General features: G+C 45.8%; 1 protein-coding gene across 2 annotated transcripts in view; it reads right to left on the bottom strand.

Annotated features, from left to right (window-relative positions):
• Positions 1–1,704: 1,704 nt before the first annotated feature.
• CALCOCO2 (calcium binding and coiled-coil domain 2) overlaps positions 1,705–22,950 on the bottom strand; it is a 31,557-nt gene continuing 10,311 nt past the window's right edge. Inside the window, exons 2-14 of one of the 2 annotated variants that reach the window (XM_090044671.1) lie at positions 19,868–20,056; positions 19,259–19,361; positions 18,401–18,534; positions 16,102–16,227; positions 15,855–16,013; positions 14,757–14,884; positions 13,865–13,955; positions 11,776–11,898; positions 10,989–11,075; positions 8,865–8,960; positions 4,279–4,414; positions 3,476–3,504; positions 1,705–2,953 (exon numbers count right to left, since the gene is read on the bottom strand). In XM_090044671.1, the coding sequence (XP_089900797.1) occupies positions 2,777–2,953; positions 3,476–3,504; positions 4,279–4,414; positions 8,865–8,960; positions 10,989–11,075; positions 11,776–11,898; positions 13,865–13,955; positions 14,757–14,884; positions 15,855–16,013; positions 16,102–16,227; positions 18,401–18,534; positions 19,259–19,361; positions 19,868–20,047 (1,569 nt within the window). In that variant the 5' untranslated portion in view covers positions 20,048–20,056 and the 3' untranslated portion in view covers positions 1,705–2,776. The remainder of the gene's footprint in view (positions 2,954–3,475; positions 3,505–4,278; positions 4,415–8,864; positions 8,961–10,988; positions 11,076–11,775; positions 11,899–13,864; positions 13,956–14,756; positions 14,885–15,854; positions 16,014–16,101; positions 16,228–18,400; positions 18,535–19,258; positions 19,362–19,867; positions 20,057–22,950) is intronic. The other variant, XM_090044672.1, reaches the window with a different exon arrangement.

Here is a 22,950-nt window from a genome sequence, read left to right on the forward strand (position 1 = left end):
GAATTGTTGAACTCCTTGCTATATTCCCATTTTCACAAGCAAACCATGAACCAATGAAAGACACATCAAGCTTTCTTCACTTCCAAGATCTTGATTTCTTCACTTCCAAGATCTTCACAAGATGTCCATTCAGTAGCATTTAGTTTCTGCACTAAACAGAACAGGTACCTCTAATTTATGCTCCTGCCCCATGCTGACAACTTAACTGGAGTGCAGGAACTTCTCAGCTACTAGACATATCTAAGTATGAGCCATCAGCTTTGAAGGGTAATCTTGTTGTCTACTATCACTCTGGGATGCATTAGCTGATGTGTCATGAGCAGGACTAAGGAAGTGATACTCTCTCTACTCAGTGTTGGTGAGACCCTCAGCTGGAGTACTGTGTCCAGTTCTGGGCACAGCGCTTCAAAAAGACATGGAGAAACTTGAAAGGGTCCAGAGAATGGCCACAAGAATGATTAAGGACCTGGAAGACAAACCTTATGAGGAAGGACTAAGGGACCTAAGACTGTTCAGCCTGGGGACAAAACTGAGGGGGGACTTGGTGGCCATCTATAAGTATGTAAGGGGTGAATATTGGGAGCTGGGAGAAAAACTGTTCACTAGGGAGCCTCAGGGGAGGACAAGGAGCAATGGCCATAAACGGTTAAAGGATGGCTTCAGGTTGGATGTAAGGAAGAACTTCTATTATAGTAAGGGTGACCAGAATCTGGAATAGACTTCCTGAGGAGGTGGTGCAGTCTCCAAACTTAGAAGTCTTCAAGGGGAGACCCTTCCTCACTGCAGAGGCCTCAGTCTGCCCCCTCCATCTCTTCCCCCTCTCCTTCCACCACAACAGATTTACAAGCTGGACGCAGCTCTGCAAGCTGCCAGGCTGTGCTCCTCACCGCCTATGTGCTGCGCTGTGGCTGTGCACATGCACGGGGCATTTATCAGCCACATTATTGGCCACATCAGGCAAAAAAGCCAATTTCTGAGACAGTCAGTTTTCTTTATATCACTGCTGATCCAATATTGGACCAATGTATCAGTGCACCTCTACTGACTATGGGGTATTCTCTTGACTCCCATTCTTCATCTCCATCTCTCCTCCCTTTCTTTTTTCTGTTCAGTGGTTCCTTGTTCCTCCATTGTTTAATAATTCCTACCAAGTGATTCAGGTTCTATCCCAGCAAAGCACTTGGGGATGGACCTATGCAGAAACTTGTATCAACATAAAATGGATTTTAAGCCCTAATTTTTGTTATCTTGGTGCAAGCTTGTGTGATGATAAAACATATTTTGAAATAAAAGTACCTCACAGGAACATCCACATTTGTACAGCAAGAGGTCCAAATTACAATTGATTTGCTTATCTTGGTGCTGGTCTAGTGTGAAGGCCAGCCACTTATTTATGTGCCTTCCTTGATTTCAGTGGCGTTAACTGACATGTTAAAAGTTAAGCAATGTGCATAAGTGCTTTGCTGGACAGGAAGCAATTGACAGGCTGCAAGATAGCTCTCTTAAAACATCTTCAACTCAGAAGAGTCTCCATCTGTCTCATTTGTTATAATGAGGGTTTATAACAGGGATGTTTCTAGTACAGTTGCTGTTCTTTGCTAGTTTTTTCCACCAGTATTTCTATGTTTCTGTTACATGCTTTTAAAATAGCAGCTAACATAATTAAAAATAAATAAATAAAATACATGACAGCAGACAGAACTGTAATGTTTAACCCTATAGGTTGACTGATAACAAGTTTATTTATGCCACCAGCTTTGAAAAGATTTAAACAACGTTTTAAAGGTTTCCATTATTCTTAATATTCAAGTTAATTTAAACCAAGATGCTATGAAAACCTATTAGCATTTCCCATAGCTTTACATATTCATCAGTAAATTAATGCACACTATGACACAGTTGAATAATAAACGTAATCCTTTTGTACTTGCATAGAAGGAAAAATTGCTTATTGTGTACTGCAACCGAAAATAGAATTCAAAGTGGTGTTTTTTTGCATAGAGTGTCCAGTCATTATAATCACCCTAGGCACTTGACAGTTTTGAACCCACTTTGTTCTGAGAACAGGTTCTTCTTGTCCTAGAGTAAGGTCTGAAGTCAAGATGCTACACACAAATCAGAGAAACAATCCAGGCTCATACATTCTTTTAGAAAATGCTTATGGATGGTTAAATGCATTGCTGAAACAAAATTTTATCTGGGTGGGGACAGAGAATGAAGGAAGAGGAAATAGGTACATTTTTATTAACCATTAGCTCTGCACTCCTAATACTTCAAAGAAGTCAGAAAGTATGAGCTCAAAAGGTATGTACACTTGTTTTAGTCTATGGACTAGTGTCCACAACATTACGCCAAGGAAAAAAAAAAACATTATGGAAGAGACATTTCTTTCCAAGCACAGACAATTCAAAACTGCTATTATAGAGTCTTCATACTCGGCCAAAGCTAAATAATATATCACAGCTATCACTGAATGATTGGTTATAGGGACTGAGCTGTTTCACAGTGTCTAGGCTTGACTCAAGATAACAAGACATAGCTGACAAGCATGGATCTATTTCAGGGCATTGATAGGTGACCCAATTCAGTAAGGGGTCCCTCCACCTGGAACACCAGGGGTCAGCGCTGCAGTATCAGTGCTATGTCCGGTCTTGTTTGGGTGGCCTCACTGGGAGTAGTGCAACCTACAAAACTGATTCTAATCTAGCTGGTGCAGAGAGTTATGAAAGAGCAGCTATGCTGCCTACTCTAGAGAGCAAGAAGAAGAGTTCCAAAATTATTCCAAATTATGACAGAACAAGTGATCATCATACACCTGCTTACTGGACCCGTCAAAGATCTGACTGCAGTAGGGGCACTCCAACAGGTGGCTTTGCACATGGTTTTCATACTGACTTTCTTCAATGTCCTCAGGAAAAGATGCAGTATTCCAGGGGCATTTCTTCAGAGAAGACTGAAAGGTGAATTACAGTGAGGTATATAGCTCTGCTTTAGCACTTAAAGGAGAAAGAAGAGAAGGAGAGGTGGCCAGAAAACATCAGTTACAGTACAGGCCTTTTTGATTTCTAATGGTCCACAGGATTTAAAATGTCTCCATACTTCAGTGACTGGTTCTATCAAAGCTAAATGCTTCTGGGAACTGCTTCTATTTTCCATCCTACACAGCATGTGTCCTGTCTCCATTATGAAATACAGCAGCTGGCAGTTGAATGCTGCTCATTGTGGCTTCAAAGGCTGATGTTGCCAAAGGCTGTTCCTTACATTTTAAAAGATCTAGTAGAATTTCCTCTCTTATTAACAATAGCCATTAATTTCTCAGCTTTTCTAAAATATTCAGGCATCATTTTTTATTCTGCTTGGAAAGATGAAGCCTGCTGCCTTGATCAGAACTAAGAGCTTATTGAGGCAGTTGTTCATGGAGCTTAGAATTCTGACTTTGTGCCATTAACCAAAACCCACAGAAAGTTATACTCACCATGTTCTCAGCACTTGTCTTTGGGGAGGCTGCCAGAAAATAAAAAGCATATTTAACCACAGCGAAAAGTTTAACATCTTGATGGGCTGCTGACTAGCGAAAAGTTTAACATCTTGATGGGCTGCTGACTAGTAATTCTTGATTATTCTTGAAGGATGTGGCTCTCAATCTGGAAGTCCTTCATTTAGAACTATGGAAAACTGGACTCAACCCATAGGCCCAAGCATCTCCCTGCTGAGAAAACTGGCTGGTGGTTTTAATGGCCTGCAGGGTTTTAAATGTCTCCATACTTCAGTGACTGTCTCTTGGCAGAAAAAGAGGAGAGAGCTGATCACTGAAATCAGCTCCAAAACCTGACAGCATTTTGGGGGCTGCTAGATCATCTCCTGCACACAAGAGGCTACAGAGAAGTACTGCTGTGAGCTTCTTTTGTAATGCCTCCAAATCTAGAGGTAAAACAACTTGCTGAAACTCCCCCCAAGAAGTATATAAAGTAATACCCCTGCCAACAACGAGAGAACTGATGAAATCTCTCTTCTCAGCAGAGGATGGAAGGGCAAGTTGTTCACTCTCTGGTCCCAACAGCCAGAAAGAGGTAGGAAAAGGAATGAAAGGGGATCACCAAGAGACAGGGGTTGAAATGTTGGTAGGTCCAGCCTCTGCTCCTTTTTAAATCATCTCTGGTTTTAGCCAAGTTATTTAAATAGGGGGCTCTTTTGCTCAGAACTGGTCAGGGCAAGGACTAGCTATGTTTTAGGCTGTTGATCTCTGGAAGTCTCCAGATAGAATGCCAAGTATCTCACCATATGGATTTCCAAAAACAAGTCCTGTGTCTTCTGGAGGCACCTGAACATACATTGGTGAGGCAGCAGCAAAGGAAGAATAATCTGGAAGTGCAGAAAGACGCCTCAGCAGGTCACTGTTCTCCTGCTTTAATAGCTGCAAAAGGAGAAGATGGGCAAAATGAAATTCTAACAGTTCAGGGAGTCATAGAATTACAGAAAATGAGGGTTGGAAGGGACCTCAGGAAGCCATCTTGTCCAATGCCCTGCTCAAAGCATAGATTCACAGAATGTAGAGCAGGACCATCCCCAACTATATCATCCCTGCCAAGGCTTTGTCTAGCCAGGTCTTAAAAACCTCCAAGAATGGAGAATCCACAGCCTCTCTGGGTAACCTGTTCCAGTACTTTACTACCCTCCTTGTGAAATTTTTTTTTCTAATATCTAACCTAAAATTCCCTTGCTGCAACTTGAGACCATTGCTCCTTGTTCTATTATCTGCCACCACTGAAAACAGTTTAGCTCCATCCTCTTTGGAACTACATTTCAAGTAGCTGAAGGTTGCTATTATATTCCCTTTCAGGTTGCCCTTCTCTAAACTAAATTAGCCCAGTTCCCTCAGCCTCTCCTCATAAGTAATGTACCCCAGTCCCCTAACCATTTTTGTTGCCCTCTGCTGGACACTCTCCAATTTGTCCACAACCCTTCTGTAGTGGGAGACCCAAAACTGGACATAGTACTCCAGATGTGGCTTCATCAGTGCTCAATAGAGAGGAATAATCACTTCCCTTGATCTGTTGGCAATGCTCCTATCAATGCAGCCCAATATGCTCTTAGCCACCTTCAAAACAAGGCCATATTGTTGCTTTATATTCAGTTGTAACTCCCAAGTCCTTTTCTGTAGAGCTCCTGCTTAGCCAGTCAGTTTCCAGCCTTTACGGGTGCATGGGATTGTTCTGTCCTAAGTGCAGGACTTTGTGCTTCTCATGAGATTTCTTTTGGTCCAATCCTCTAATTTGTCTAGGTCTCTCTGAATCCTAGGCATACCCTCCAGCATATATACTACTCCCCACCTGGTTGGTGTCATCTGCAAATTTGCTGAGGTACACTCTATGCCATCTTCCAGGTCACTGATGAACAGTGATCCTGGTTTTCTCCAATTAAAAAAAATATCTCCAATTTTCAGTTTTTAAAAAGTAACCTAAAATCCCCATTTTTCCATGATTAAAATGAAACACCACTAATATATAGAATGTTGTGGGAAACTATAACCAGGTGTAGGCTTTCAGCCTGGAGCTGTTAGCCAGCCAGTTAGCAGGCTGCCCACCTAAGGGGCTGCAGCTGACTCAGCCAATTAGTAAATGAGGGGAAGTTGACTGGCAGACCCAGAAATAAAAGGGAACAGGCAGACTAAGTCAGAGGGAATTGGTTGTGTGAAAAGGCAAGTCTCCTACATGGAGTAAAGGAGAGTACTGGGCAAGAACTAACCAAGGCTGCTGGGTGTTCATTGTGGACTGTTGGTACTTTGTGTTGTGCTCCGTGATGTAGTTTAACCTGGGGCTTGAACTTGCTATGGGTGGTTATGTTTCTGTGTGCTCTGTGGTGCAGAAGAACCCAGGGCTTTATCGGCTGCATTGTAAATTCCAGAGAAAGACTGTAGTGGGTAATTTGGACCTGGGAGTTTGTTCAAGGGTTCAAAGACTAACTTGAGCCAGGCTAGCTGGCAACTCACTACAGAGACTGTATTAAAAGCCTTGCTAAAATCAAGTTATAGCACATCCACTGGCTTCCCTGCATCCACAGAACCAGTCATCTCCTCATAGAAGGCAATCAAGTTGGTCAGGCATCACATGCCCTTGGTCATGAATGGCACGTGCCTCCAGAGGCTGGGGGGCATGGTGAGCTCCTGCAGGCAGCTGCAGCACTGTCAGCAGCAGGGGTGGGGGGGCTGGGATGGTAAGTGGCAACCAGCAGTCAGCAGCCACCTGCAGACTCTACAAGTAGTGGTGGCGGTGGTGGCCAGTGGCAATTGGGGGCCGCCCACAGAAGGTGGGGGGTGGCAAGCAGTGACCACCTGCAGGTGCCACCAGCAGTGTCAGTGGTGCCTTTTTGCAGTGGGGGGCACCACCAAGCTCAGGCAGTGCATGTGCATGCCCTATGTGCTGCCAATGCCCTTGGTGAATCCATGCCGACTGTTCTTTGTTCTCCTCCAAGTGCTTAGAAAGGGATTCCTTGAGGTTCTGCTCCATGATTTATCCTCCCTGGATCCTCCTTTTTCCCTTAATGATAGGCACTATATTTGCCCTTTTCCAATCATCCAAGACCACTCCCAATCACCATGAGTTTCCAATGATGGCCAGCGGCTCTGCAATCACATTGGCCAAGTCCCTCAGCACCTTTGAGTACATCCTGTCTGGCCCCATGGACTTGTACACATCCGACTTTTCTAAGTAGTCCCTAACCTGTTCTTTGGCCACTGTTGGCTGCTCACTTTCTCCCTAAACTGTGCTGCCAGATGTGGTAGTCTGGGAGCTGACACTGCCTGTGAAGACAGATGAAAGGCATTGAGCACTTCAGCCTTTTCTGCATCCTCTGTCACTAAGTTGTCTCCCCCATTTAGTAAAGGACCCACACTTTCCCTGATCCTCCCCTCCCTGCTGACATACTTGTAGAAACCCTTTTTGTTAACCTTGATGTCCCTGGCTAGCTGCTAGGGCTGTGCAAAACGACTATGTTTTGTTTGAGTTTTGGATTCGGTCATTTTGAAGGACAGTGATTCGTTTTGCATCACATTTCCATTTCAATTCAGCCAAATCTGTTTCGGCGTTTTGGATTGGCTGGGGAAAGGCAGGCACACCTGGGTGGCTGCAGGTTCTCCCGCAGCTCCTCTGGCTGTACCCGATTCTGCCTCTGCCCTGGCAGGGGGAGCTGTGGGAGAAGCCCCCATAGCTGCCCTGCCTAATCACATTCTCCACCCAGCCACAGGCTCCTGGCACTTAAAAAAAAAAAAAAAAAAAAAAAAAAGTCCCACACTTACTGGCTGCTGCAGCAGCAATCGGGGCCTCTGAGGGCTCATGGCAGAGCCCCCTGAGCAGCACAGGGCAGTGGGGATTGCCCTCCCCACTTGGCACCCAGGTGGCAGCTGTCGCATCACACGGGTGCAGTGCACCTCTGTCTGGAGCTGGGATGGCTCCAGCAGTTAGCCAGAGCCCAGCATCGCTCAGCTCCAGCAGCCCCAGCTCCCAGACAGACAGCATGCAGCACCCTGCCGACCCACACCGCACCCATGCCATGGGCAGCTGCTGCATGGGTGCCAGGTGGGGGGTGGGGGTGGCCCTGGCCAGCCCCATCACCTGCCTGGCCCTAGCCTCCCATCACTTTAAAAGGAGGGCTGCGCCGGACTATTCCTGGGGAGGCGCTTCCGAAACATTCCAAAAAATCCAAAACATTTCGGAAGTGTGTTGGATGGGTTCATTTAATTTTGGAGACGTTTCAAGAGCCTTCAGTTTCAGTATTTCAGGCGCCAAAACAGGCCGAAACACCTCCAAAATGAAACGGCTTTCGAAATTTCGTGCAGCCCTACTAGCTGCAACTCCAATTCCACTTTGGCCTTTCTGACTTCATCCATGCATGCCTGAGCAATACTCCTTTACTCCTCCCTAGTTGTTTGTCCAAGTTCCCATTTTTTACATGCTTCCTTTTTGTGTTTTAGTTTAGTGAAGCTGCTAAGCCAAGCTGATCTGCCACACTTGCTAATCTTCCTGTATATCAGGATGGCTTATTCATACACCCTCAGTAAAGTTTCTTTAAAATACTGCCAGCTCTCCTGGACTCCCCTCCCCCTCAGACCTGCCTCCCAGGGGATACTACCCATCAGTCCCCTGAGTGAATCTAAGTCTCATTTTCTGAAGTCCAAGGTCCTTACTCTGATGTTCTCCTTCCTTTGTTTCCTCAGGATCCTGAACTCAATCACTTCATAGTCATTGAAGAGAGAAGCCATTTATTAATAACAAAAGTTTGCAGTGATGTAGCTCTTCACCCCTGAGAATCAGAGTCCTTCAGAACAGTTTTAGTTAGGTCAGTGCTATCTCTGTTTTACAGAATGCTGAAATGGAGACAAAGGATTGAACTGCAACTTATTTTATTCTGCAACTTATTTTAAGACCTGCTTTATGTGGGAAATCTGACCAGATGATCATGACAAATTTGTAGATCTTAAGGACAAAAATTCTCTGCCCCAGTCAAAGATTGCTCTGTCCTGTCCCCAGCATGTAAGTGGTAATGCTCCAAATACAACCCAGGTGCCATTCTTTAGCTGACAACCCCACAAAAAGGCTGTGTGCAGGTAGGACCATTGACTTCAAGGGGAGAGAGTTAGGACAATGCTTAACGTTCTTGAAAATCCTGGCAGGTTACTGTCATTAAGAATTTTATTCAGTCTCTAAGCAAAACTTCTGATTTTTTTGACCAACTTCCCCAACATAGAAATATTCTTAATATCATTTGCAGAACTCTCACTTGTATTCAGTTCCATGGCAAGGGAAGCCCTTTGCCCTGGAAGGCATGTATTAACATATTGAGGGTATATGCATCTGTTAAATTCTAACCTGATTTTCCTCATCAAGTTCATCCTTTTTCCTCTGGAGAATCTGAAATAAATGGTTCTTTTCTTCAAGTTTCTTTGTTAGATCTTGGCTTTGAAACTGTTAAGGAAAACATTAGCTAGTTAACGCTGGGAAATTGCCAAACAGAAAGCAGTTTCAAGTGCTGCTCATATATCAACAGATTCTTGTGTAGGCACTTGAATGTATTTCACCAGTAAATCAACATTAGCTTTCAACAGGGGGTCATAGAAAAATAGGGCTGGAAAGAACCTCAGGAGGTCATTTAGTTCAACCACCTGCTCAAGGCAGGTACACCTCTATGTAAGCCTTCCCATGAGTCTGATCACCTCATACTTTGTTAACCCAAGTTACTTCTACCACCACAGCCTTTGATATAAATCTCTCATGCCCCTTATTACACACATGCTAATATCTCTAATATGTTTGTAGCAGGGTGGGGTGCCAAGGGGTGGCTGTGTTACCCCCAGGTCCTTAACCATGTCAGTCTGGCCCTAAAAGCACCCTTGTTCTCACCTGCCATGTCTTGTTGTTATGATGAATATACGGAGGCTGTCCTTGAGCTTTAGATTTGGACACGGTCTGGCTAGATCCTAATAACCCTGTTGTTTGTAGACCTCTTGATGTCCCGCTTCATTGTAGATGGTTCCTGAGCCTTTCAGCCTTATTGGCCATATGCGCGGCTCCAACTACCACTTTACCATACCCCAAGCCTTGCAGATGATACTGGTGTTGTCTTGCCTAGGCCTCATTATAATTCGGCCCTTTGTCCTCAGTGCTGGGCTCCCTACAGCCCTTGTCATTGTGCCCTCTCTGGTGCTGGGGTCTATCCCCCCAAATGCTGCACCCTCTCTGGCACCAAGGTCCCCATGCTGCAGTGGGCCCCAATAAAGCCTCCTCCTTCCCCAAATAGCCTCACCCAAACCACCGGTGTCATCAGACAGCACACAAACAACAGCCAACCACCACGAGTCGCTGCGCTGTAACATAACACAGAACTCCCGTCATGCTCTGCCCCTTTGAAAGAATAAAACTCCCTCTCTGAGGCTCAGTGCCTAGTAGGCAAGGATACTTTATGGGCTCCTGGTGTCCCCTTTGTTTTAAGGGTAGCCTATCTGCCAGCTACCACATCTCTAGGCCCTTCCCTCCTGGAGGCTCCTTCCCCTTCAGCTGCTGGTAGGGAACCAACCACCTGGTCCCAGCCCTGGGGTTTATATGGGCCTCCTCCAGCCAGCTGACCAGGTGCAGGTGCGGCCAATTCCCCCATTAACTGGTTGTCATGGCAACCTGCACCTAGGTTCTTATCTGGCTTTGTGCTCTCTCCCTGGGCAATCTCTGCTCTAAGAGGAGCAGGCACCTTAGTGCCTTACGACAGCACTCTCTAATACACCCTTTCCTAACTGATAAACAATGGAATAAATTTTAATTATTCATCCCTTTGCCTAGGTTACAGCCATGCAATACACCTGAGCCTGAAGCCTTCAGCACTTAAGAAACGCCAGCTTCAAATATTTCAAACAAAATACTACAGCACATCTCCTCAGTAACACACATGAAGATGTCAGATCTATCTTCCCCTTCCTACGCTGACTTCCCATAGAATATCAAATCTGAAATAAGAGCAAGAAAAAGCCTCGTCAACTTGGGCTTTAAGTGCAAGCCATATTTCTCTGACCTTGCCTTCTCTAACATCAGCATGTAGCAATGTGACTACAGATATAAAATCCAAACCAGAATGCTCCCCAGACACTCCTCCCTCTCTGGCAACCAGATGAGAGAAGAAAGTCCTCACGTGTTAATCATACTGCTTAATGCATCACTAGAAGGCACTCAGATACTCTCATGAAAGGTGCAGTGTAAGCAACTGTACAAAAAAAATGCCCTCATGTTTTTCTTCAGGACACATTGGCAGGACTTTATCAATTACTGGTATGTTTCCTTCAAATTTAAAAAAAAAAACACAATGTACTCTGACATTACACTCCTAAAACTTTGCACTGAATCCTAGCAATGCATGGCCTCTCTCTTATCCCTAATTTTCTATAGCACAGGTTTGCAATATGCTTCTTAGCCATCACTTCCATGGTCACCCAAAGAAACACTAAGCACCTGCACATGCTGAAGACGAAGGAATGTGTTGTTCTCAGTCACATTTGAATTCTCCAGAGTGTGTTCAAGCTTCTTTGCATGCTCCTTCTGCACAGAACCACAAATTTCAGTGCTGGTTGTGTCAGAACAGACCAAGTTGCATACAAATAACAAAGGGTATGTCAGAGAAAAGGAATGCCAGGGAAAGAAATGGGGCAGGCATAAAACTACCAAGTCATCCTCCACAGAGAATGGATATTTCCTTTTAACTGCAGCTTTCTTCTGTCATTTCAACAAAATCTTTTCCATGGGTATCTATTTGTATTCCTGTCTATCCAGTGCCAAAGCTAAGATACTAATGATGAGAAAAGGACAAAATTACAGAGAGGAGCTAAGGACACTAAGAGCAGTAGCAGATATCTAGGGCTTTGCAGATCATCTTCCCCTCGAAGGAGAAATCAGTGATGCAGAATCTGAGCAGAGTCTTACAATAACTGATTCTATTCACATAATAGTGAGTTAGTTGTCTTCCTGCTTGTGAGAGCTACTCTTGAGAAACTGAATCATAAAACCTAATGATACACAAGTTTTTTCCAAAACTAAAACTAGTTGGTAGACAAAGAAAAAGAACTTACAGGCATATATGTAACAGTATTACTTAGGAATGCCTTCCATGATACAGAGTCAGTTTATTTCCTTCTGTAACTGAACTCCTGTGGAGTTTCCCTGTACCTGTTCACCGCCAAGGTTGTTCTTTGTCCACCCATCCCAGGTCTGCAAGCATCAAGATTATCAGGAAAGTCTCTACCTGTTCCACTAAAGTGATGTGTAACTGATGTTTCTCCTTCTCCAAATGTTCCAGCTGCTCAGTTTTGTCTCGGTCTATACGAACCAGGTTTTCAATTTCCTTTTCTTGACTCAGCACCTGTGACTGAGGCAAAACAAGGGTGGTTGGAAAATTAAGAATCAACAGTTAGTGCAGGGAAAAAGAGGAGACAACTTAAAATGCAGGATGAAGAGCTCAGCAAAGTCTCACTAAACCACATTGCTGATTCAAAATACCTTTCTCTTCACATGGCTTTGGAGCTGGGGCTGGGGCTGGGGCGGAGGGTGGGGGGGACTGACATACTTACCCATTAATAAAACCTGCTAACCCAGTGGTTCTCAGCTGGGATACTGTGGCACCCCCTCTAGGGATGCCATGAGACAGATGCTGCCACAGTGGCAGCAGCCATGTAAAACTGCCCTGTGCACAGGACTGCAGCATATGTGCACTTTTATTGTATTAGGGCTCTCTGATAACACTAAAGCAGAAGGCAGGATAGATTTTCACCATACAGACTAACCAAGGTGTATGTGTGTGTGCATATATAATCACAAGCTTCCACGGGTTAAGGCTTACTTCACCAGATGCTGTGAAAGGACATGCAGAAAGCAGAGAATGAGAATGAGAGAGAAATCAGAATACAAAAAACAGGGGGAAGAAGAAGAGGAGGGAGAAGGGAGACACTGCTGGGAGAGACAACCCTAAAGCAGACAGAGCTGGGACAGTTCCACCCATGTACTCCTGTTTCTGGGAGGAGAAGCAGGGAGATCAGACCACAAAGTGATACAAACTGAGCCAGTTTTGTCTGCTTTAGAGTCATCTGAGAGCTCTAATGCAGAAGGAGTGCGTGTATATGCCATAACCCTTCCTGGGCTGGTTGTGCAGCAGGTATGTGGGGAAGTTTTACCTGGAGGCAGCAACACCTGGTTGAGAAGCATAAGGCAAGTTGAGGCAGCAGCAACAGTAGTTCTCAACAAGGGATGCTGCCACATTCAAAAAAGTGCTGGTGGGGTGCTGTGATTCTGAAAAGGTTGAGAGCCACTACACTAGCTCGTCTCAGTGCTGAAACAGATGCCTGGAGCCAACCAGCAGTTTCAGGTGAAACATTCTGGAATACAGAGTAACTTTTGGAAGCTGTCAGAAGCCAGCAGGGAGATCCCATGGTTAAGAAACAAAGCTGGGAGACAAGAACTCTAGGTTCTAGTCTTGGCTCTCCCACTGATGGCTTTATTCAAGTCTCTTAATCTCTCTGTTTCTTAATCTGGACAACAGACCTAATTACACTTACCAGAGCTGGCCGAACAAAAACTTAAAAACCTTTTCCCACCAGAAATGCCAGTTGTTGAAACTGCCATGTTTTAAAGGAATACATTGGTTTTGACAACATTTTCACTGGGAAAATTTCTTGGGCCCAGGATGTTCCAACTGCTCAGTTATGTTGTTGTCCATGCAAGGAAGAGAGGAAGAACAATGAGAGATTCCATAGCATGTTGGTTAGCCCCCAGGCATGGGTCTTCCACATTCTTGGTCTAATCACCATGCTCCAGTCTCTCTCTCTCTTTTTTACTTTCAAAAAGATCTCATTTTCACTCCACCATGGGACAAAGACAAATTTAGAAATCTCAAAATGTTTCACAAAATGGAACTGTTGTTTTCCAACTAGTCCTCTGGTCCGACTACTGCTCTACCTCACGGAGCTTTTGTGAGAGCAAATCCTGTGTAATTTACAAATTTCTTTGAGATGCTTAGATAGAAGCAGCTAGTGAAGAGCAATGTCTTATTTTGGTGAACCTAGCCTGTGTGCAGGCTTATGATATATTCTGGAAGAGAATAAAAAGAAATCTGGAGGGTTCTTTAATGCATCCTCCTCTCAAATACAACATTGTTAGGATTTTCTGGAGCTCAGGTATAATTGTAGGTTTATATTTTCCTAAAAAATAAAGGACATCACCAAGAACACTTGGATACAACTGTAATTTGCAAAAGGCATCTCAGTTTCAACTAACGACAAAGTAAGACAGTCAAGTCCCAAGCAGATTGTAGAAGTAGAGCCAGATGGTGTATTGCCTACCTGCAGCTGGTCCACCTGATCCAGGGTTGCTTTCAGTCTGTTTCCCAGCTGTTCCTTTTCAGATGAGATACTTTGGCTTTGTTCTTTCAGCCTGTTCAGAGCAAACCAAATCATAACATATTCTTAGCTATGTCTCCTGAAAAACCTCTCTCTCCATCTATCCTTGGTGATAACACCAGCAGCTTTCATTTTAAGGCTCATCAAAAACTCAGCTTGAAGTGCAACTTCAAATGAAAAAAATCCTAGAGGTTCTGAGTGTTCTCCAAAGCCCTGCCAGTTTGCTCAAACCTTTCAATATGAAGGTTACCTATAATCTTGGAAATCCAGACCTGTTCCACAGTCCTGTCTGCTCTCTTAGCCCACACAGAAACCTGAGATCCTGAGGTCCCTGGCCTCATTCCAGGAGTCAGTTTTGCTCAGCCACCCTCACATTGGCATTTGTATAAGGTTTTATGAATTCTGAACATAAATCGAAGCTTCAAGGAGCTTCTTATATTCTGACACGCTGGGTTAGTTCACCTGTTGATATGCATTCACTGTCTTTCATCAGCACTAAAGAGGAGGAAACCTACTCCTTTGATCCAAGAATCTTCCAGGAGCAACCATTTTCAGACATACTAGACACATTTACACAAGATGCTGACTGCACGGTAGCCAAATAATACTGCGCAATAATGTGTCACAGCATTAACAGTGCTAATACGCTACTACAAAGTATTATTAGGCTATTGTACAGAAGCAACACTTAAAAGAGTTTGCTGGTGCTACTGCACAGTAACTCTGGTTACTTCACATTTATTTAGTACTTGCTTATATAAGCACTCAATAAATGCACAATACCTACCTGCACAGTAGTGTCTCATGTAGACATGCCCATAGTAAGCATACTCACTGGTGCAGCTCAGCATCTCTGCAGGCATTCTGCTCCTTGAGATGCCTGTTTTCCTCTCTCAGGGAATTCAATTCCAGCTCCAGTTTCTCACTGCTGCCCTTCAGAGAGTCCAGACCACTGCACAGCTCCTGAAAATCAGAGTGGAGGAACCCAAATGAGAATCAAACCACAGGAAACTATTGTATATGCAAGTCCCATCCAATGCAACACTCCCAGAGAACTCTCCTAAATGGAACCTTTTCTTCATGTTCTCTTTTGTTCTGTTTTGTATTTACCATGCACTGAGACCTAGTTTTGTTTATAGCACAGTCCTTAGCAAAAGGAAGATGAGGAGCACAGGACAACGAAAGGAAGGTCAGCCCCAGAGCTAGGTTTGGGATCTTGGAACAGGCCTACAAAACAATTTTTTTGACCATTGCATCTTCTCAAATGTTACCAACTCTGGTTCCAACTTTGTCGCTCTCTAAACCACAGGGCTGACTTACGGGTTTGAGGGAAGGTTAGAAAGATGATTATTTAAGGTCATGACCCCAAACCAATTCTCTTTAAATAAAATGAATGAGTATTTGTGCACTGGTGAAAATCTCATCAATTTCCTGCTACAGAAGTGAAGCCAAGTTGCCTTATTCCTTTGAATCCTAGCAATTACTTTGTGTTTTCAAGGCTCTCTTTAAGGAAAAGAGCTTGAAACTTGTCTTTTTAAATGAACACTCTGTTACTTTGAGTGTTTTTACCCAAACAGAGAAAGCCCATGGTGCCAATATGCTAGGGACCAGGAGCCAACTTTGCTCAGAACCTATTTAGTTGCAGAAAGAAGCTGAATTCAGAGCTCAGTTCAGGTGAAAGGTGCTGGGTTACATTTAGTGTGTGCAGAAGGATAATTGTAAAGAGAGGGGACAGGAGAAGAAGAGATTTATCTTTTATTTGCCATCAGGGACAAACACCAAAGACTCATGAACCCCTCACTGGTTTTAATGGGTATTGCAGCTGCTCAGCCTCTCCCAAATCAAGACATTAGTCTTCATCTTCTCTTCCCCTTTCCTCTTTTTCTGGCTTCCTTTCTTTTCCTCTCTCACCCCATCCCAGTTGCCTTTTTACCTGGTTCTCCTTTCCCAGGTTCGTATTTTTCTCCTTAATGGAAGCCAAATCAATTTGAACAGCATTTAGCTCCACAGCCTGTTGATCCAGAGCACTCTGCAGCTTGAAGCTCTCAGTCTGTAGGAAACAGACTTCTCCCTCTAGCTGCTTCATCTTCTCCTGAAAGCATGCAATGGAACATGACACATATAAGACAGAGTTTTAGAACCCCAGGGCCTCTGATCTACTTCACTATCCTTGGAAATACCTGTGCCTTTCTCAACTCCTCCTGCAGGTCTATGTTCTGTTTCTGGAGACTCTTGCAACTTTCCTTCAGTTGTTGGTTTTCTTTAAGTAAATCCTTGTTCTGTTGCTCAATCTCCTCCACTTCTCCCTAGCAAAGAACATACAGATGTTCAGTAAGAGCACAGAGTTGTATGTAGGTTTCAAATAAATTGTGGGGAGCAGCAAGAAACCATGAGTACTGCAGAAAAGTAGTGAAGGGTTAGCTCCCTACCTCTGCTGACACCGCCACCACCCCTTATTCTCTCTTGGCTTACCAGACATTATCCAATCAGCTCCTCACAATATAAAAACACCAGGCCTCATCCTGTAAGGCACTAGATTTCTCCAGAAGTCAAGGTAGTAGAGGCTTCTTTGCACCATTTAGGACCAAGCCAATGAACTGAAACTCTGGATGATCAGAGCAAACACCATGAGTCCTTGAGGCAAACAAGTTCTTACTGGTTACCCACACAATGAATGCACCCTGTCTGCTTCTGGGCACAATATCACTTGCTACCAGTGCTGTACTTCCCTCCCCAATAACATGGGAAGACAGGTAAGAGCAAGAGCTCAAAGAGTCATAGCTACAAGCCACACAAAGCAGCTGGGAAGTTATAAAACTATTTATCACATACATAGGGCCTTTCATCAAGGTACTCAAAGTACTTTACAAAACTTGGTATTATTAGAACTGTGTGTGCAGAGGAGTAATCTGAGGCACAGTGAGATTAAGTGGTTTGCCCAAAGAATGGACCACAACCCAGCAGTCCTGACTGCCAGTCTGCTGCATTAGGGAACATATTGTGTTGCCTCTCTTTATAAAAGCCTCCCTAATTGAATCTGACAGCAATACTTTCAAGTTTGCAATCTATATGGCAGCTGTGCCCATCAGCCTTAACCATGGACCCAGATCTTCATGTGCTGGGCCAGTGGTGCCCAACCGCTTGGCCGTGCGGGCTAGGTGAATGATGCAGGGTGGGTTCACAGGTTGGAACCAGCTGGTGAGCACACATGCCATATCAGTCCTAGCCCCGGCCCTAGCCCCATGCTGGATCACACCCACTGCCCCAACCCCAGCCCTATGTGCACCCGATTGGGCCCCTCCAACCAAGTTCTGGCTCTGCATGCACCAGAACAGCCCCAGCCCTGCATATACCAGATTGGGCCCCTCTGCCCCAGCTCCTGCTCCCTCTATGATAGCAGGATCTCTTGCACAGGGCCACATCTTTTGGCCTGCAGAGCTTGGAAATTTGGAGAGTGGTGACGATATTAATTGCCACCACTCCCTCCTCGCCACATTTACAAACACTTGGGGAGCACTGCAGGCTGGATCATACAGCTCTGTGGACCAGATCTGGCTTGAGGACTGGGGTTGAACATCCCTGCGCTAGGCACTATAAAAACAAGACAAAAAAGAGAGCCCCTGCCTGAAAGAACTCACAGTCTAAGTAGCGTGTCTGATCCTCCTCTCAATATTAAACTCTTTATTTCACTCCAAGGCAGACTCTTTGCAAAGAGCCCTAAAAAGACTAATTTTGGTCAATCTGAAAGAGGGGCGCTTCATGTTTAAACTTCATATCACCATCAGGAAAAAGTACCAATTCCCAAAATGAGAGTTTCAGCTGCTCGAAACAAACAAGATGCCAGTTTCTAATTTCTTGGTGGCAAGCAGAAAAGACACATCTTGAGTTGTCCACTCTGAGCTCTATTAAACTAGAGTGGAAATGGGGCTGAACAATTTGAGCAAAAGACTAAGAATGCAGACTCCTGAGTTTTATTTCTAGCTCTGCCAGTGAGTTCGAGAGTTCTTTCACAAGTTCCTTCATCCATCCATCCTTCAGTTTACCCATCTATGCAACTGGGGATAATATCAGTTTCCCTCAGAAAGATGTTGTAAAGGAGGATGAATACGTTTTTGCTTAGTGTGCAGGCTCTTTGGATATAAGGTGCTATAGAATTGTACTTTATTATTACAACACACAACAGACCCAGAAACTAGTACTGCTGCAGATGCCCTGCAAATGTACTTGCACATAGTATGAGTCGGCCCCTGTCCTGAAGAGCTTACAACATAAAAAGGTAAGTCAGACAGACAATAAGAGGAAAAACAGGCAGAGAGAAGCAAAATAACTTGACTAAGGTCACCAGAAGGTCAGTAAGAGATCCAGGACTAGAACCCGGGTCTTGTGATCTTCATTCAGTGCCCTCCTTACAGAACCACACTGGAATCTGAATAAAAAGTAAAGACATGAAAAGCAAGGAGAGGGAGAGAAGAAATCTACCTGTGTGGTAACCACCAGGATGTCATCCTCAGCCTCTGCACGGAACTGGAAGGGCACACTGGCTCCACGGACCACCCCATCCTGGTCAACATAACAGAACTGGTAATATTCGTCATCTTTTGGCAGGTAGTAGGCTTAAAACAAACAAACAAACAAAAATTGCACCATGGGGTGTCTCTAATTATTATTGCCTCTTCTTCAGTGAATGGGACAGAAAGCTTAAATCTACAAAAAGCAGAAGTACTGAATTCAAAGCAATATAGCCATTATGGGCTCAGCATTGCCTATTCCTTGTGTGATCTTTTACACCAGTGCAAATTGTGCCAAAAACGCTTCCAAATTACAACCTTGGCATTTTGTGTCACAATACACTCCACAAGCAGCATGGCAGTGATGAACTTGGCCCTATCACTAAAACATTATGAATGGTCACACTCAGGTTACTATGACCTCCAAAGGGGTATTCCCCCTAGGTTGGGTTTGTAGTGCGCTGTTAACACAGGCCTCAGAAGTGGATGTACTGAAAGGATATGTTTCTGTTCTACCAGCAGGGGGCACTCATGCAAGGCTGATCTACACTGACAGCACCAGCAGACTGACAGGCTGGTGGAAGAAACCCTGGGTAGAAATTTGGTGGCTATTATTTTGAGATTGCTTGATAGCCATAGTTCCTGAAATACAGATTGTCTAAACACAGCGTATAACAGGATGAAATATTCAATAGTTCTACAGCCTCAGGCTGTAACATGTAACCTAGCCTTTAGAGAAATTTGGTATGTGATAGTGTGTGTGTGTGTGTGTGTGTGTGTATCTGCACGTGTGCACATGTGTATGGACACCCATCCTTCCCCAGCCAACCTTTAAACTGAACTTCTTGCTGCAGCACTGCATTGCTGTCAAGGCTGCTGGGCAAATGTGCCCACATGAATGTGTAATATTCACGGGTTGTTTTCCATCCCACCTGCAACAGAAAAATAATCACACTGCATAACACACTGGATGTTTATCCTGCGGCAATTTACAGAAGCCTGAATTGTTACACAGTTTATAAACCCCCATGATGCAGTAAGAACCCCCACCATGCCCCTATGCAGGCTACTTAGACCTTGGGCTCAGAAAGGCCTGGAGAAGAAGCATGCTGGGGGAGCTGGGAAGGGGGGATGTGGCTAGAATGCATCACAAGGCAGCTATTCTTCATTGGTCCTGTAATGCACAGTTCAAGCCAGATCAGCCCCAAGACTACTCCAAATACAGGAACAAGGCAGTTGAGAATCACATTCTTTGTCTCTGGACACAACACAGATACTACAATATGTAAGTCCACCATTGAAAAAGAGCTGTTACTCTGCTCTACCAACACCTTAACTCTGCTCTGGGGGATCAAGTGTGACATCTGTGGAAACCTCCATGCCAGGGCACTCACACTTTTCAGTGCATGGAAACTGATGAGTCACAGCGCACACTTACCCTGAAAATGCCCACCCAGTCCTTTCTGCGAGGAGTGATATTCTTTGTGAGGGTATAGTAGCAGGTGACATCTCCTCCAGGCATATAATACTTCTCCACATTAGTAAAGATGACCTGGGAGAAGTGGCAACTGTCCAAGAGGATAGTGGAGGTGGGAGGTTCATCTACATTCTCATCCATGCTGGAGTTCTGCAAAAGGGAAAGAACAAAGCAGAGGGTGAGGCTATGTCCAAACTACACTGCTTCTCCTGGTGAGGGTATGGGCCCAGACTGACATAGCTGTGTTGACATATGCCTGAATTATACAAAAGTAGGACTGAAAGGGATCTCAGGAGGTCACTTAGTCCAATCCCCTGCTTCAAGAAGTTGGAGACAGTTCCACAGGTAAAGCAACAGCTTTCCCCTAAAGGTAAGCGTGTGTTCTCTTCCAGGTTGGTGAACCTCCTTCGGCGGGCTTTAAACTAGGCTCGTCGGGGGAGGGGGAAGATGAGGGCGGAGGAGACGATGAACTACCAGGCCCAGCAACAGCCAGCAAGCCCAGACCAATGGTCAAAAGGGAGAAACAGGTAAGTGATGGGGGACGGGGCATTGCTGAGACTAGGGGGTCAGTGGGCACAACCGTTGGAGGCCTCAAATGCCTCTACACGAATGCTCGAAGTATGGGGAAGAAGCAGGAGGAACTCGCCCTCCTCCTAGCTGTCACCAGCCCTGACATAGTGGGGATCACAGAAACGTGGTGGGACTCATCGCATGACTGGGCGGTGAGTGTCAAGGGCTATAGGCTATACAGGAGGGACAGGATAGGAAGGAAAGGTGGAGGAATAGCACTCTACATCAAGGAGGAATATACTTCCTCGTTAATTAGCAAGGGGGTAGAGGGGGGGCACTCTGAGGTGCTCTGGGTTAGAGTAAAAGGCAGTCCAGGGGATAGAGACTTAACGGTGGGAGTCTACTATAGACCTCCCAACCAGGGAGAAGAGCTCGACCAGGAATTCTTAGGTCAGCTCACAGAGGCAGTGAGGGCTAAGGATGTGGTAGTCATGGGGGACCTGAACTTCCCAGACATCTGCTGGGAAGAGCAGTCAGCCAAGTCTGACTGCTCACATGGGTTCTTAGCCAGAGTGCAGGACCTCCATCTAACCCAGGAGGTGCACAGCCCCACCAGGGGAGACGCCTTGTTGGACCTGGTGCTGGCCACGGGTGACGACCTGGTGAGGGGGCTGCGGGTGATGGGCCACCTGGGAGACAGTGATCATCGCTTGCTGGAATTCACCATCCAGCGTAAGGTGGCAAAGGGCTGCAGCAAGGCAACAGCCCTAGACTTTAGGAGGGCTGACTTCAACAAGCTAAGGAGGATCGTTGGGGAAGCGCTGAGGACCCAGAGGGGAAGGGAGCCAGATGTCCAAGGTGAGTGGTTGCTCCTTAAGGAGACGATCCTCCATGGTCAAAGGGAGCAGGAGGGCACATAAACCCCCATGGCTCACTAGGAGCATCCGGGAATGTCTCCTTGCTAAAAGGGAGGCATACACCCAATGGAGGGATGGGGTCATCACCAAGAAGGACTATGTTACAGTTGCCCGAGGATGTAGGGGGGCAGTCAGGAAGGCCAAGGCAGAGATGGAGCTAGGACTAGCTTCCCGGATTAAGGACAATAAGAAGTCCTTCTTCAAATACATAGGGGGTAAAAAGAGGGTCCCGGGTAATGTGGGGCCCCTGCAGGACACGATGGGCAACTTAGTCGTCACGCCAGATGACAAAGCTAACATATTTAATGATTTCTTTGCCTCTGTCTTCCTAAGTAGGGACCAGTTCAGCCTCCTCCCTGCTGGGCCCCCCTCGGGCCCCGGGAGAGACACGCCTGGGCCAGGGGTTAGCGAGGGGTTAGGGTACTTCTGGAGAGGCTGGACGTGTTCAAGTCCGCTGGTCCGGACGATCTTCACCCTAGGGTTCTACAGGAACTGGCCGAGGTCATTGCGGGACCCCTGGCGCGGCTCTATGAGCACTCGTGGTGCTCTGGTGAGGTGCCGGAGGACTGGAAGAGGGCCAATGTGGTCCCTATCTTCAAAAAGGGAAAAAAAGAGGACCCGGGAAATTACAGGCCAGTTAGTCTTACCTCAATCCCGGGTAAGCTCTTTGAAAAAATTATCCTGGCACACATCCAGGAGGGCCTTGCGGGGGAATGCATGCTCAGGGGCAACCAACATGGGTTCATCAGTGGCAGGTCTTGTCAGACCAACCTGGTGGCCTTTTACGATCAGGTCACCAAATCATTAGATGCAGGGGTTGTTGTGGATGTAGTCTTTCTGGACTTCCAGAAGGCTTTCGACACTGTCTCTCACCCTGTCCTCATCAAAAAGCTGGGAGACTGTGGTGTCAATGCCCACACAGTCAAATGGGTCGCTAACTGGTTGGAGGGCCGCACCCAGAGGGTGGTAGTGGATGGGTTCTTCTCGACCTGGAAGGATGCGGGCAGTGGGGTTCCGCAGGGCTCGGTCCTCGGGCCCGCACTGTTCAACATCTTCATCAGTGACTTGGATGAGGGGGTAGAAAGCACCCTGTTCAAGTTTGCTGATGACACTAAGATGTGGGGGGATGTGGGTGCACTAGAAGGGTGCAATAGGCTACAAGCTGACCTTGACAGGTTGCAACGGTGGGCGGATGAGAATAGGATGGGGTTTAACACTGATAAGTGCAAGGTGTTGCACATGGGGAGGAAGAACCGGCACCACACTTACAGGTTGGGGAACTCCCCTCTTGCCAGCACGGAGACGGAAAAGGATCTTGGAGTCGTCATTGACTCCACGATGAACATGGGCCAGCAGTGTGGGGAGGCAGTCAAGAAGGCCAACCGTACCCTGTCATGCATCCACAGATGCATCTCGAGCAGGTCCAGGGAGGTGATCCTCCCCCTCTATGCGGCACTGGTCAGGCTGCAGCTGGAGTACTGCGTCCAGTTCTGGGCGCCACACTTCAAGAGGGACGTGGACGATATGGAAAGAGTCCAGAGGAGGACCACTCGTATGATCAGGGGTCAGCAGGGCAGGCCTTATGAGGAGAGGCTACGGGACCTGAACCTGTTTAGC

The sequence above is a fragment of the Crocodylus siamensis genome, chromosome 4 (assembly GCF_052110815.1).
Source record: "Crocodylus siamensis isolate JL-2025a chromosome 4, ASM5211081v1, whole genome shotgun sequence".
NCBI lineage: Eukaryota > Metazoa > Chordata > Crocodylia > Crocodylidae > Crocodylus > Crocodylus siamensis.